This window comes from Balaenoptera musculus, chromosome 3 (assembly GCF_009873245.2).
Source record: "Balaenoptera musculus isolate JJ_BM4_2016_0621 chromosome 3, mBalMus1.pri.v3, whole genome shotgun sequence".
Taxonomy (NCBI): Eukaryota; Metazoa; Chordata; class Mammalia; order Artiodactyla; family Balaenopteridae; genus Balaenoptera; species Balaenoptera musculus.
The window spans coordinates 159,022,058-159,034,822 of record NC_045787.1 but is presented as its reverse complement, the minus strand read 5'-3'; the positions used below and the strand labels follow the sequence as shown (position 1 = coordinate 159,034,822).

Here is a 12,765-nt window from a genome sequence, read left to right as displayed (position 1 = left end):
CAATAGGAAGGAATCACCAATTACAGGCACCAAAAGAAAGGATGTACATTGCATCTCCTACAAGAAATCAACTATCCCAGGAACTCAGCCAATGAGAAACTCTCATCACCCTGAACACTCACTTTTCTCCAGTGGATTTTCCTTCCAAACAATGCCTCTCAACTTCCTCCTTTTTCTTTTTAAGTAAATTTTTTTTTAAATTTTAATTTTTATTTATTTTTGGCTGCTTTGGGTCTTTGTTGCTGCGTGCGGGCTTTCTCTGCTTGCGGCGAGTGGGGGCTACTCTTCGTTGCGGTGGGTGGGCTTCTCATTGCGGTGGCTTCTCCTGTTGTGGAGCACAGGCTCTAGGCACACGGGCTCAGTAGTTGTGGCTCGTGGGCTCTAGAGCACAGGCTCAGTAGTTGCGGCACACGGGCTTAGTTGCTCCGCAGCATGTGGGATATTCCCGGACCAGGGCTCGAACCCGTGTCCCCTGCATTGGCAGGTGGATTCTTAACCACTGCGCCACCAGGGAAGTCCCCTCCTTTTTCTTTATAAAATAACGTTCCTCTCCTTTTTGTTGTCGTTGTTGTTGTTGGACTTGTCTATGGTTTTTGCTGTGGGTTGCTTGTCCTGAATTGCAATTCCATGCTATTTCCCCATAAACCCATCTTTGCTGGTAAAATAACTGTTTTATTTTTCAGGTCAACATAGGTGCCAGGCTTGTGTGCTCAGAACAGCCCTACAAGGTCTGTATGGTTTTACTCCCTTTTACAGGTGAAGCACAGAGCCTGGGAGAAGTCACCCAGCAAATGATGTCTGTCAGGCTGCAGAGTCCATTCCAACTTAACTGGGCCTTTCAGCTATCCCAGAATTTCCAAACTGTAGCCCCCTTGCAGTTGGGGCCAGGTCATTCTCTGTGGTGTGGGGCTGTCCTGAACATGGCAGAACATTTAGCAGTATCCCTAGCCTCTACTCACTAGATGCCATAACACCCCTATCCCCACCACACCTGGTCCCATGTTGTAACAAATAAAAATGTCTCCAGGTGTCACCAAGTGTCCAAAGGAGCAGGATTGCCCCCTAGATGATAATCACCGCTCTAACTGGTTACCCTGCTTATATTGGGTTGACTGGTGGCCCTTAAAGAGATATATCCAAGCCCTAACCCCCAGAACCTGTGACTGTGACCTTATTTGGAAAAGAGTCTTTGCAGATGTAATTAAATTAAGGATCTCAAGATGAGATCATCCTGGATTATCTAGGTAGGTCCTAAATCCAATGACAAGTGTCCTTATAAGAGGCAGAAGAGGAGAGGACACAGACACACAGGGAGAAGGCCATGTGAAGATAGAGGCAGAGATTGGAGTGATATGGCCAGAAGTCAAGGAATGCCTGGAGCCACCAGAAGTTGGACGAGGCAGGGAAGGGTCCCTGGAACTTTCAGAGGGAATGAGGCTGTTGACACTTTGATTTCTGACTCCTGGCTTCAGGAAGAACTGAGAGACAATACATTTCTGTTATTTTAAGCTACTCAGTTTGTGGTACTTTGGTATGGCAGCCCCAATAAACTAATACCCCTACTGTAGTGGGTACTTGAATTTGGTGCAGAGAAATGGCTCCCTCCCACACGGTGCTCATGTTCTTCTGCTAGTGCAATTCCCATGCTTTGATCTTCCGGTTATTTTATTTCAACGTATGCTTCATTTCTCTTGTTCTTCCAGAAAGTTCCAAGAACTCCCTTTGCAGTGGCCTGCAGACCCATGTGGTCAGCCGGGGAAGGGAGATACCCATCATTCTGTGCCCCCCACCTACTGTGTGCTTGCTCACTCTCCAGATGAGAAGCCCCTTGTGAGCCTTTCTGCACAGCGCGCGGGAGGTGGGCGTTACCACCCAGAGGGCGACCAGTGTGCTGACGGGAGAGGTGACCTGCCCAAGGCCACCCAACTGGAGAGGCTCAGAGCCTGCTTTGGCCCTGAAAGCTGAGTTCTGTCCCCCTGTCCAGGCCTCAGTTTCCCCTCCTGTGAAACAGGGATAGGACCGTTCCTTAACCAGTCATCTGGAATCCCTGGGGACAGTTACGTTTTTGGAATTGGGAATTTTTCAGATCTTAGGAAGGTAACAGGGTGAAAGCTGCCATGTGTTGTGTGATGTCCCTGGGGGGTGTGGGGAAGCCCCCTATGTAAAGGGATAAATAAAGGATAAACAGGGGTAAAAAGGGATCATTGATCACTGAAAACAGCCAGGGTCAGTGCCGGGCAAGTGGTCCCTCCGCTGGAGTACTGGCACTACCTTAAAAAAAAGTTGGGTTTGCAGAGCCTTTCTGGGGATTTGGGGATTGCTGACTGAGAAGAGTATCTCCGTGCGTGGCATTTGGGATCTTAGTTCCCCGACCAGGGATGGAACCTGCGCCCCCTACAGTGGAAGCACAGAGTCTTAACCACTGGACCACCAGGGAAGTCCCACGTGTACTATTTAGTCAGGGCTCAGTAAACTTGGTAAGATGGAGAGAGGAAGAGAGAGAAGAAAGGGTGAAGGAGAGAAAGGGAGGGGAAGAAGAAAGAGGAAGAAGGGAGGAGGAAGGAAGGCAGGAGGATGGGGGAAGAAGGGGAAGAGGAGTAGTGGGGAGGAGGAAGGGGGGAAGGGGAAGGAGGAGTGGGTGGAGGAGGGGGAGAAGGTGAGCAAAGGGGGAAGTGGAGGAAGGCTAAGGGGGGGCCTTGAAGAGGCGAAGGAGAAGGGGGAGGGGGAGAGAGGGAGGAAGGGTGGAAGTAGGGGGAATCAGGGCAAGATGGAGAAGAGGGAGGAGAAGTTTAAGGAAGACTGAAAGGGGAGGAGGAGGGTGAGGAAGGGGAGCAAGCTCTCTGCCCACATTTGTGAATGAATGAATCTCAACTCCAGCTAGTGTGACAGTTCCAGGCCTCAGTTTCTTTACCTGTAAAATGGGGTGATCACAATAGTGCTACCTGGCAGGATAAGAGTGCTGCTGTAGTTACTGGGCATTGCTGACTCCACTGACCCCCGGTTGAGAAAGTAGGGGACCAGTGACTGGCTCTGGGCCTGTCCTCCGGATCTGCCTCCTCGTCCCCATTTTACCCACCCTAGGTGGCCCGCAGGGACCAATGGCAGCATGGGCGTGTGCACGTGTGTGTGTGTGTGTGTGTGTGTGTGTGTGTGTGTGGAGGGGAGCGCCTGCCCGGTCCTGTCCTCTAAATGGTGCTGGAAGCAGGCCCTGGCCACCTCCCAAGGAGAGTGCTGAGAAGGTCGGCCAAGCTGTGCAGAAAACAAGCAGGGTGGGGTGCGCAGAGGGGCAGAGGAAAGGAGAGCTTGGAGAGAAGGAGCCAAAGCAGAAGCCCACATGGGCACAACGCAGTCAGAGCAGGTCCCAGGAGTCTGCAGAAGCAGAAGCCCCGGAGGGGAGTCCTCTGTCTTGGACTCATTGTCGCTGCCCACCTACTGCCTGAGCTCTGGTAACCCTCGACAGCGCAGCTAAAGCCTGAGGGTCTGTGAGCGGCTCCAGGTCAGCCAGGGAACAGGGTGGTGGGCAGCGAGGCCAGCACTGGCCTGCACTTGATCAGGGGGAGGGCTTTAGGGTCTCTAGGTGAGCATTTAGGACCTTGGGATGCAAATAAGGGACTCTGTGGAGTTCCTGTGGAAGGGTGGGGAACTGGTGTGTGGATTTTGCCCTCCCTGGGCTGCTGCTGTGAGACTTAACTGACAAGATTTCAGGATATGGATTTGGGATTAATTGGGTCCTTGGAATATAGCTTTTTTAAAAAAAATTAATTAATTTACTTATATTTTTTATTTTTGGCTGCATTCGGTCTCCGTTGCTAAGCATGGGCTTTCCCTAGGTGCTGCGAGCTGGGGGCCACTCCTTGCTGTGGTGCGTGGGCTTCTCATTGCGGTGGCTTCTCTTGCTGAGGAGCACGGGCTCTAGGCGCGCAGGCCTCAGCAGTTGTGTCATGTGGGCTCAGCAGCCGTGGCTCGCAGGCTCCAGAGCGCAGGCTCAGTAGTTGTGGTGCAGGAGCTCAGTAGTTGTGGTGCAGGAGCTCAGCAGCTCCGGGGCATGTGGGATCTTCCCGGACCAGGGCTCAAACCCGTGTCGACTGTACTGGCAGGCAGATACTTAACCACTGTGCCACCAGTGAAGTCCATTGGAATATATCTTTAAGATGAGGTAGGGGTTGGATATTCTGGGGCCCCTAGGCTGTGAGTTTAGGACTCCCCAGGTCCCTGGAGTCCGAAGAGGCTTTGGGGATTGGATTTAGAATAAGCTGGGGCAAGAACCCAGTACAGATAGGCCCTGAATGTGAACTGAGAGTTGCTAGTCCCCCGGGGTAGGAATTCTGGTTTCCATCTAGGGTTTGGGCCGGGAGCGCCCGGGAGCCACGCCTCTTGGCTGAGGGATGCACATGTTTCCTAATCGCCGGCAGGGATGGGACAGGGGAGCTGGGAGGCTGGCGAAGTTTGGTTGTCATGGAGACAGCCGCCTTCTTCGCCAGGCGTTCTAGCCCCTGGGTCTCGTTGGCCGTCGTCACTCTGGCCAGGGTGGCCTCTCTATGGTCGTGGACTCCGGAAGGGGGCGGGCGTCGGCTATGCGGCTGTGCGGCAGAGCGGTTCTAAGCCAGACGTGTCGGAAGAGAGCCGGCCTGGGAGGGCAGGTGGGGCGGGGCCTAGGGTGCTAGGAGTGAGGCGGAGAGTGGTGACTGGGCCAAAGCCTGAGGGCGGGGCCGGTGACCGGGGTGGAACTTGGGCCTGGGAATACGGGCTAGGCCCAGGACTGGGGGCGGGGCTTGAGCTATTCTGGGCGGGGCCTGGCCCAGAGTGGGTGCAGCGTGTGCTTGTGGGCGGGGCCATAGGCCTAACCTAGGGGCAGAACCTGGTCCAGGGCGGGCGGGGCTCCGGAATGGGGCTTGTGCTTACGGGCGGGGCCGGAGACCTAACCTGGGGGCGGGGTCAAGCAAGTGGAGGTGGGGCGGATAGAGGTGGGACCTGGAGGAAAGCCCAGGATCTGGGTCTGTGGTGGGGCCAAGGTGGACTCTAGGCTTGAGGGCCAAGTCGTTATGATGGAGCTTGGGTCCAGCGTACAGCTGCTAAGTCGAGGCATGGGGTAGGGCTTGCCAGTGACTGACGGAATGGAAGAGCTGTGCCTGGGGGCGTGGAGATACACTAATGATTGGCAGAAAAGCCTGGGCCGGGCTAGGAGCAAGGAGGCCTGTGCCCACTTTGGGATGGGGCGGAGCCTGTCTGAGACGTGCCCAATCCCAGGCATGGGGGCGGGGCCCGGCTCGAAGCGGGAGCGGAGCGCGACTTCTGGGCGGGGTTGGGTTGGCCGTGGGGCGGGGCCCGGGCGGGCCGTGGCCTCAGAGCTCTCCGCCTCCACAGGATGCGGGCTCCAGGTGCGGGTTCGGCCTCCGTGGCCTCACTGGTGCTGCTGTGGTTGCTCGGACTGCCGTGGACCTGGAGCACAGCGGTGGCGCTCGGCGTGTACGTAGGCGGCGGCGGCTGGCGTTTCCTGCGCATCGTCTGCAAAACCGCGAGGCGGGACCTCTTGTGAGTGCAGCCCGGGCCTGATACAAGGGCTGGGGTCGGGGGCGGGCTGAGCGCCCAGGGGGGGGCGAACAGAGGGGGCTGAAAGGGCAGAGTGGGGGACCTTGAGGGCTTGGGGGGGGTAGGTTTTGGAGACTGGGGGCGGGGTTTGGGTGAGGGCGGGTCTAGGGGCGGGGCTGGGACCTGAAAAGAGTGGGTTGGGGGACTCCTAGGGCACCAGCAGGGGACATCTTGAGGGATTCCCTGGAGGGAGATGAGTAGATTTCAATGTCCTTGAGCCTGCGTGGGTGACCTCAGGGCTCTGGACGGCAACTTGGGGGTACTAGGGCAGCGAATAGGACTTCCAGAGAGCTGAGGCTGATTGGGAGGCCGTGCGTGTTTGGTGGGGTCTCTATGGGGCTTTGGTGACTGTGGGAGGGCTCTGGGGGGTCTTCAGGGACTCCGGTAGGTCCCTAGGAGTTCTCAGGGGGACTTTCTCAGGGAGAATGAAGGGGCTTCCTGGGGCATGTGTAAAGGGCTTTTGGAGTCTTTGAAGGGTGTTTTGTCTCCTCAGGGCCATTTACAGGTCTCTCTGTGGTCGGGGTGCTCTTTGAGAGTTTGAGGTCTGTGCGTGACTTTGGGGGTTGTTCAGAGTCTGTGGAGAGGTTGCTGTGTATTCCAAGATTTGCTTAGGGGTCTCTGGTGACTGAGAATCTCTGGGGAGGGGATTCTGGTGGTGTTTGCAGGCATCCTTGGAAGGTCTCTGGGGTATCTCTAGGGGCTTGCTCACAGAAGCTGTTGGGAGTCCTCCTGGAGTGAAATAAGTGCTTCTGGGCATTACCACCGGACCAAATCTCAGGAACAGCCTCCATGTGGAAGTCCCTGAGCACTTGCTATGGGTCTGCCAGTCTTGGTGCCCATGGGGAAGTGGGAGGACTAACCCATTGTAAGGGTGAAGAAACTGAGGCTCTGTGAGCAGCAGGGATGGTGTGCAGCTGGGAAAAGTTCCACTGCAAATTGACTGGTTCTGAACCTTCTAGAACCTGACCTTTCTTTTCCACGCCCTGGACCCTGCCCCTGCCCTTGGTTTTCTGACATGCCGATTGGACTGTGCTCTCTGTTCAGACACGTTCCACGACCTCCATCCTCTGCAGTAGAAAAGACTCAGCCTCCAGCTGGGTACTTGAGGTCCTGCCAATCTATTCCCTGCCCACTTGCCACTCCCCACCTCTCCATATGTTCATCTGGCCCCCAGATCAACTTGCTTTGTCAGGCTCAGGCTGCTTTCCTCTGTCTGGAATACACTGGCCCTCCTTTTGCCTGGCAACGCCTTATGATGTTGCCTCCCTCAGGGGACCCTTTGCTGAATTTTCCTGCTCAGCACCCTCCCATGGCTCCTTGTTGCTCTTAGAATCTAGACCACATGAGGTTTCTGACCATGTTCCCAACCTCCTGTCCTTTCCTTTGTCACTCTTCCAGCTACACTGGCCTCCTTGCTGTTCCTAAACACACTCGTATTTATTCCAGCCCCAGGGCCTTTGCATTTGCTATACCCTCTGCCCAGATCACTCTTTCCCTGCGCTTCATTTTCATCATGCCATGGCTTAAATGTCACCTTGTCAGACAGCCCTCACCTGACCCTATGTCTCTGTAGACCCTCCCACCTTGTCGCTCTCTGGCAGAATGGCCAAGATTTACACAGGGCTTCCTCTGTGTGAGGCGCTATGCTAAGCATGACTTCTTCAAGTCCTCCCAACCACCCTGAGAGGTGGGTACTCTCTTGTCCCATCTTACAGATGAGCAAACTGAGGCACAGCATAGTTTTGTCACTTGCCCAAGGTCACACAGCTGGCCAGTAGTGGGGGCAGGATTTGAACCCAGGCAGTGTGGCTCCAGAGCTTGACTTGTAACCACTAGCGGCATCAGTCACTTGTAATTATCATACGTGTCTGCTTTCTTGCCTTTTAATTTTAGGGTCTCTTTCCCCCCACTAAACTGTGGGCCCTGTTGGGGGGCCAGCACAGATGGAGACTGTGTTGGACTTTGTGCTCCTGTGGCCCTGGTCTCCCGTCAGGGCGGCACACAACAGGAGCGCAGGATATATTTTTTGGATGGCAGGTCTTCACTCCTTCCTTGGGCACCATGGGGCAGGGGATATCTGTGACCAGCTCTGTCTCCCCTGGGACAGGACAGAAGCTGGGTCCACTCCGAGTCCCCAACACAGAGCTTGACACACTTTCTGTAGGAGGCAGCCTGGAAGATGGCCCTACCTCCCAGTCTGCCCACCTTTGTATGATCCCTTCCCTTTGAGTGTGGACTGGACCTAGTGACTCACTTCTAATGAACAGAATACAGCAAAAGCAATGGGATATTACTTCTGAGATTAGGTAATAAAAAAGACTGTGGCTTCCATCTTGGGTGCTCTCTCGTGGGTCACTCCCTCTGGGGGAAGCCAGCTGTCATGTAAGGCAGCTCTGTGGAGAGTCTCACATGAGTGAACTTGGAAATGGATTCTCTCCCAGTGAAACCTTGAGATGATCACAGCCCCTGCTGACACCTTGATTACAGCCTCACAAGACACCCTGAGCCAGAACCACCCAGCTAAGCTGCTCCTGGATTTGTGACCCACAGAAACTGTGAGATAATCAATGTTTGCTCTTTTCAGCTAGTAATTTTGGCTGCAATTTGTTACACGGCAATAGCTAACTAATGCAGCTTATATAACACCCACCCACCTCTGTACCAGGTTTTGTTCTAGTGTTCTCACAGTCCTGTAAGGAAGGAATGCTTACTAATCCCATTTTGTGGTTGGTGAACCAAAGCACCGAGAGGGGAGGTCATTTGCCCAAGAACACAGAGCCGAGGAGCGGCAGGACTCCAGAGTATGTGTTCTTAGCTGCTGTGTTGTGCGGGGGTGGTGGTGCAGGCTGGCTGCATTTAGAACCTAGGTTCAGAAATATTTAAGCACCCTGCCTCAGTTCTTCTAACTCATCTTCTATTTTCCTCATGAAGTCTGATCACATTCATCTGTGTTTATTTCTTCCTGCCCCGGTGCCCTGGAGCTCAGGGTGAAAGCAGGAAGGGGCAGAAGGAGCAGAGGGGCAAGAAAAGGCCTCAGGAAGGGCCCAAAGGTGGACAGTGGCCTCTTTGTCCCCAGGGTGGGGGTGGCTTGTGCTGCTGCCAGGCAGGGTGGCCCAGACATGTGGCTGGAGCCCAGTGCTGAAGTCCACTGCCCGCCTGTGTGGGTGTGCTCCAGAGAGGCTGGGGGCGAGGGCGGGAGGGACAGGCCGTGAAGACTGGGCCCCGTTGTGAATGCTTGAGTAACCTGAGCACGAGCCGCTGCAGCCTCAGTCGAGTTTCTTTGCTGTGCTGTCTGCGGACAGGGTGCACCCCTGTGGGAGCTGCTTCCTGTGGTTCCTACCCTTGCTGATGGCCCTCTCCCCATGGCTGTAACACTAGTACCCCTTCATGGGGTTCTTGGGGTGCTCTATTGAAGCTCTTAGAGGAGATCTGGGCACATAGTAGGCACTCAGACTTGTTGGTGCTGATTGCCTTCACCCAGCAGTGGGTACCTCAGAGGTTAGGTGCTTGGTGGCTAGAGCCAGAGTGTCTAGCTGTGCCCCTCACTCTGCTCCTTGCTAGCCCATGAAACATCACCCTCTGAGTCTTAGTTCCTTCGTCTCTAAGAGTACACCTTGTGCATCCTCTCTTCTTTAAGAAAACGTGAATTGAGCACCTGTTGTGTGCAGCACGGGCACTTGGTCTGTCACGTGGTACATGGTGAATGTTTGGGGGCAAGCCTGAGGAGGAGCAGAGGGACCCTGCCAGGGGGCCTGGTCTGGGTTGTTCTGTCCTCTATTTGCTGTGTGACCTTGAGTGTGTAATTCACCTCTCTGAGCTCCCAGCTCATCCACCATCTGACATGGGGATTTTATTTTATTTTATTTTATTTATTTATTTATTATTTATTTATTTATTTATTTATTTATGGCTGTGTTGGGTCTTCATTTCTGTGCGAGGGCTTTCTCCAGTTGAGGCAAGTGGGGGCCACTCTTCATCGCGGTGCGCGGGCCTCTCACCATCGTGGCCTCTCTTGTTGCGGAGCACAGGCTCCAGACGTGCAGGCTCAGTAATTGTGGCTCACGGGCCCAGTTGCTCCGTGGCATGTGGGATCCTCCCAGACCAGGGCTCGAACCCGTGTCCCCTGCATTGGCAGGCAGATTCTCAACCACTGCACCACCAGGGAAGCCCCTGACATGGGGATTTTAGAACCCTACTTTGGAGGGTGGCTGTAAGGTTAGCTCAGTAAATGCTGAGGCTGCTCACCGTAGCAACTCTATTTATTCGTTGAATGGTTGAGATATCAGGGTCTGACCAGGGAGGTGGATGTATAAACAGCTAACTTTTAACATTCTACATTTTTCAGTTATTTTTTTGTAACAGTTAATACATAACACAGGTACAAAATTCAAATGTTAGAGAGAGGTTTGCAGTGAATGTTGCCCTCTCTCCGCTGCCCCCAGCCCTGCAGTTCCCCTCCTCAGAGGCATCTTGTGTCTCTTTCCCAAGAAATATATGCAGACCTCTTCTTGTTCTTGGTGCTCACAAAGGGCCACGCATTCTCCATCATATTCTTCACCTCCTGCTTTCTTTCCTCTCTCCACTTTCACTTGAAATTTTTGCTTTTATTAAAGTCACGCAGGCTTCGAGATGAAAGACTCTAAGCCTTCTACCTCAAGTGGCAGCTGCCAGCCCCACCCTCTACCCACATTTTCCCTTCCCTTCCAGGAGTGATTCTTACCTCTCCTTTGAGTCTTTTGGACTTCACCGCCACGTCTCTAAATGGCTTATGTGACAAATCTGCATTTTTTCACTTTAAGACTTGATCTGTCATCTCACTCCATGGAAGATGAGGATTTGGCATCCCTTTATCCCCCTGTCCTCACTCTCTTTCTGTCCCTGTGCATGGTGTATACATACCCACCCTCATATGTACACAGACACACATGTTCTTCCATCCCTTCATTGTCCCAATATTATTACAGTTGATTCTCATTATTTGTGGTAGTTTTCTTCTTCTTCTTCTTCTTCTTCTTCTTTTTTTTTTTTTTTGGAAATGCTGCAAGGCTTGCGGGATCTTAGTTCCCCCACCAGCGATTGAACCCGCACCCTCGGCAGTGAAAGCAGAGTCCTAACCACTGGACCACCAGGGAATTCCCTGTGATAGTTTTGTTCTACAAAGTTGCTGCGAACATTGAATTAGCAAATACTGAACCATTGTTCCTAGGGAAAATACAGGATTAGGTTCTTGCAAGACTCTGATCACAACATTTTCATCAACCAGTCAATACATAATCTTGTTTTGTGTGTATTCTGTTTAAAGACACATCATTTAATATATATTGTTGATTCATTACTATTGAACTCACTGCCAGCAACATTATAACTCATGCCTGAACAAAACTTATCTAATATGTGTATCTTCTCCATAAGGCACATCACAACCTTCTTGTACTTAGGAACACTAGACAGCATTTCAGCATTATGCCTGGGGCCCATTTTAAACAGCAAAATCAACAACAAAAAGCACAAAAACACCAAAAAATGTGGCATTAAATAGACTGCCAAAAGCATGCTTGTTTATAATATGAGTTAAACAACTTTATGTATTTTTGTCTGGAGTTATTGATTGCCTTCGTATTGGCTAGTTTTCTATGTATTTATCTCTACTTCAAAGCCAAACTCCACAATATTTGTCTCTCTCTCCTCTAATATTTATAGCATCAGATGGGCTTTCAGTTTCACCTTTTTGGAGAAGTCTCTCTTTTAGCCTCCAATCTGTCCAGGCTGGTCTAGTTGCTCTCTCTACCTGGTGGGCAGCCATCACACCAGGCTTGCTCCTACCCATCTTCCTGAGGATTAGCATCACTTCTATCTTGGGTTGGATACCCTGTTTCCTGGGTCCCTGATAGTCCTCTTCCTTGGTTTACTCCTTTAATTAGTTGGAACACATCTTCATTAGCTTTGGGAGAAATCATGTATAGAAATTTAATTTTTTGAGACCCTCCATGTATGAAAATATCTTTATTTCCACACTCACACTTGACTGATGGTCTGGGTATAGACTTCTAGGTTGGATATTATTTTCCTTCAAAATTGAAGGCATTTCTTATTTTCTTCTCACATCATGGTTATTGTTGAGAAGACTAAAACTCTCTGATTCCTGATCCTTTGCAGTGACTTTTTTTTTTTTTCTTTCTGGAAGCTTGTGGGATCTTTTCAAGATGGTGGGTTATTTCCGTCCATTGTATGATCTGTTGGTGGGTTTCAGGTCAAGGAAGTTTTCTTGATGTTATCATTGGTGATTTCCTCACCTTTATTTCCTTTGTTCTTCTTCGAACTCCCATTATTGAGTGCCTGGAACAGTGTCTAGCTTGATAACATTTATTGAATGAATATGATGTTGGATCTTCTGGACTGGTTCTATAATTTTCATATCTTTTTTTTTTCTTAACATATTTATTGGCGTATAATTGCTTTACAATCATGTGTTAGTTTCTGCTTTATAACAAAGTGAATCAGCTATCTTCTTATCTTTTTTATTTTCCATCTCTGTCTTTTTATCCTACTTTCTATGATATTTCTTCAAATATATCTTTCAGTCCTTCTATTAATGGTTAACTTATGCCCTCACATTTAAAATTTTTTATTATGATTATTCTTTGTTCAAATTAATAGACTATTTTAATTGATTTTTTAATTTTGTTTTTTCTTTTTTATATAGACTTCATTTTTTATTGTCAGTTTTAGGTTTACAGAAATTAAGCAGAAAGTACAGAGAGTTCCCATATACCCCCTTACTCTCCCCTGCAGTTTCCCCTGTTTTTAATATCTCTTATTAGTGTAGTACGCTTGTTACAGTTGATGAGTCATTGTTGATACATGATTATTAACTAAGCCCCATATTTTTCATTAGGGTTCATGTGTATGTTGTACATTCTTTGTGCCCTCACATTTAAATTTTCCAGGATCTTTTTTTTTTCATTCCCTGAAAGCTTTTATATAGCATCCTATTCTTGTTTCATGGATGCAATATATCTTCTTACATTTTCAAGGATATTAATGACTTTATTAGTTTTTTTCTCTTTGCACAATCTCTTTTTCCTCAAAGATTTTCTTCTTTGTTTATTTTAGTCTCCATCATCCCTATTAGAGGAAATCCCCAGGAGTCTGGTAGTCCTTGGCTGTAAAGCCAAC

The 12,765-nt window shown here is 50.6% G+C and overlaps 1 protein-coding gene across 4 annotated transcripts in view; it reads left to right on the top strand.

Moving 5' to 3' along the window:
• The first annotated feature begins 3,260 nt into the window (after positions 1 to 3,260).
• Positions 3,261 to 12,765, top strand: part of SLC27A1 (solute carrier family 27 member 1) — a 31,163-nt gene continuing 21,658 nt past the window's right edge. The window contains exons 1-2 of one of the 4 annotated variants that reach the window (XM_036848105.1): positions 3,261 to 3,446; positions 5,365 to 5,532. In XM_036848105.1, the coding sequence (XP_036704000.1) occupies positions 5,366 to 5,532 (167 nt within the window). In that variant the 5' untranslated portion in view covers positions 3,261 to 3,446; position 5,365. Of the gene's footprint in view, positions 3,497 to 4,619; positions 4,641 to 5,364; positions 5,533 to 12,765 lie in introns of those variants that run through there. The other 3 variants (XM_036848107.1, XM_036848104.1, XM_036848106.1) reach the window with 3 other exon arrangements.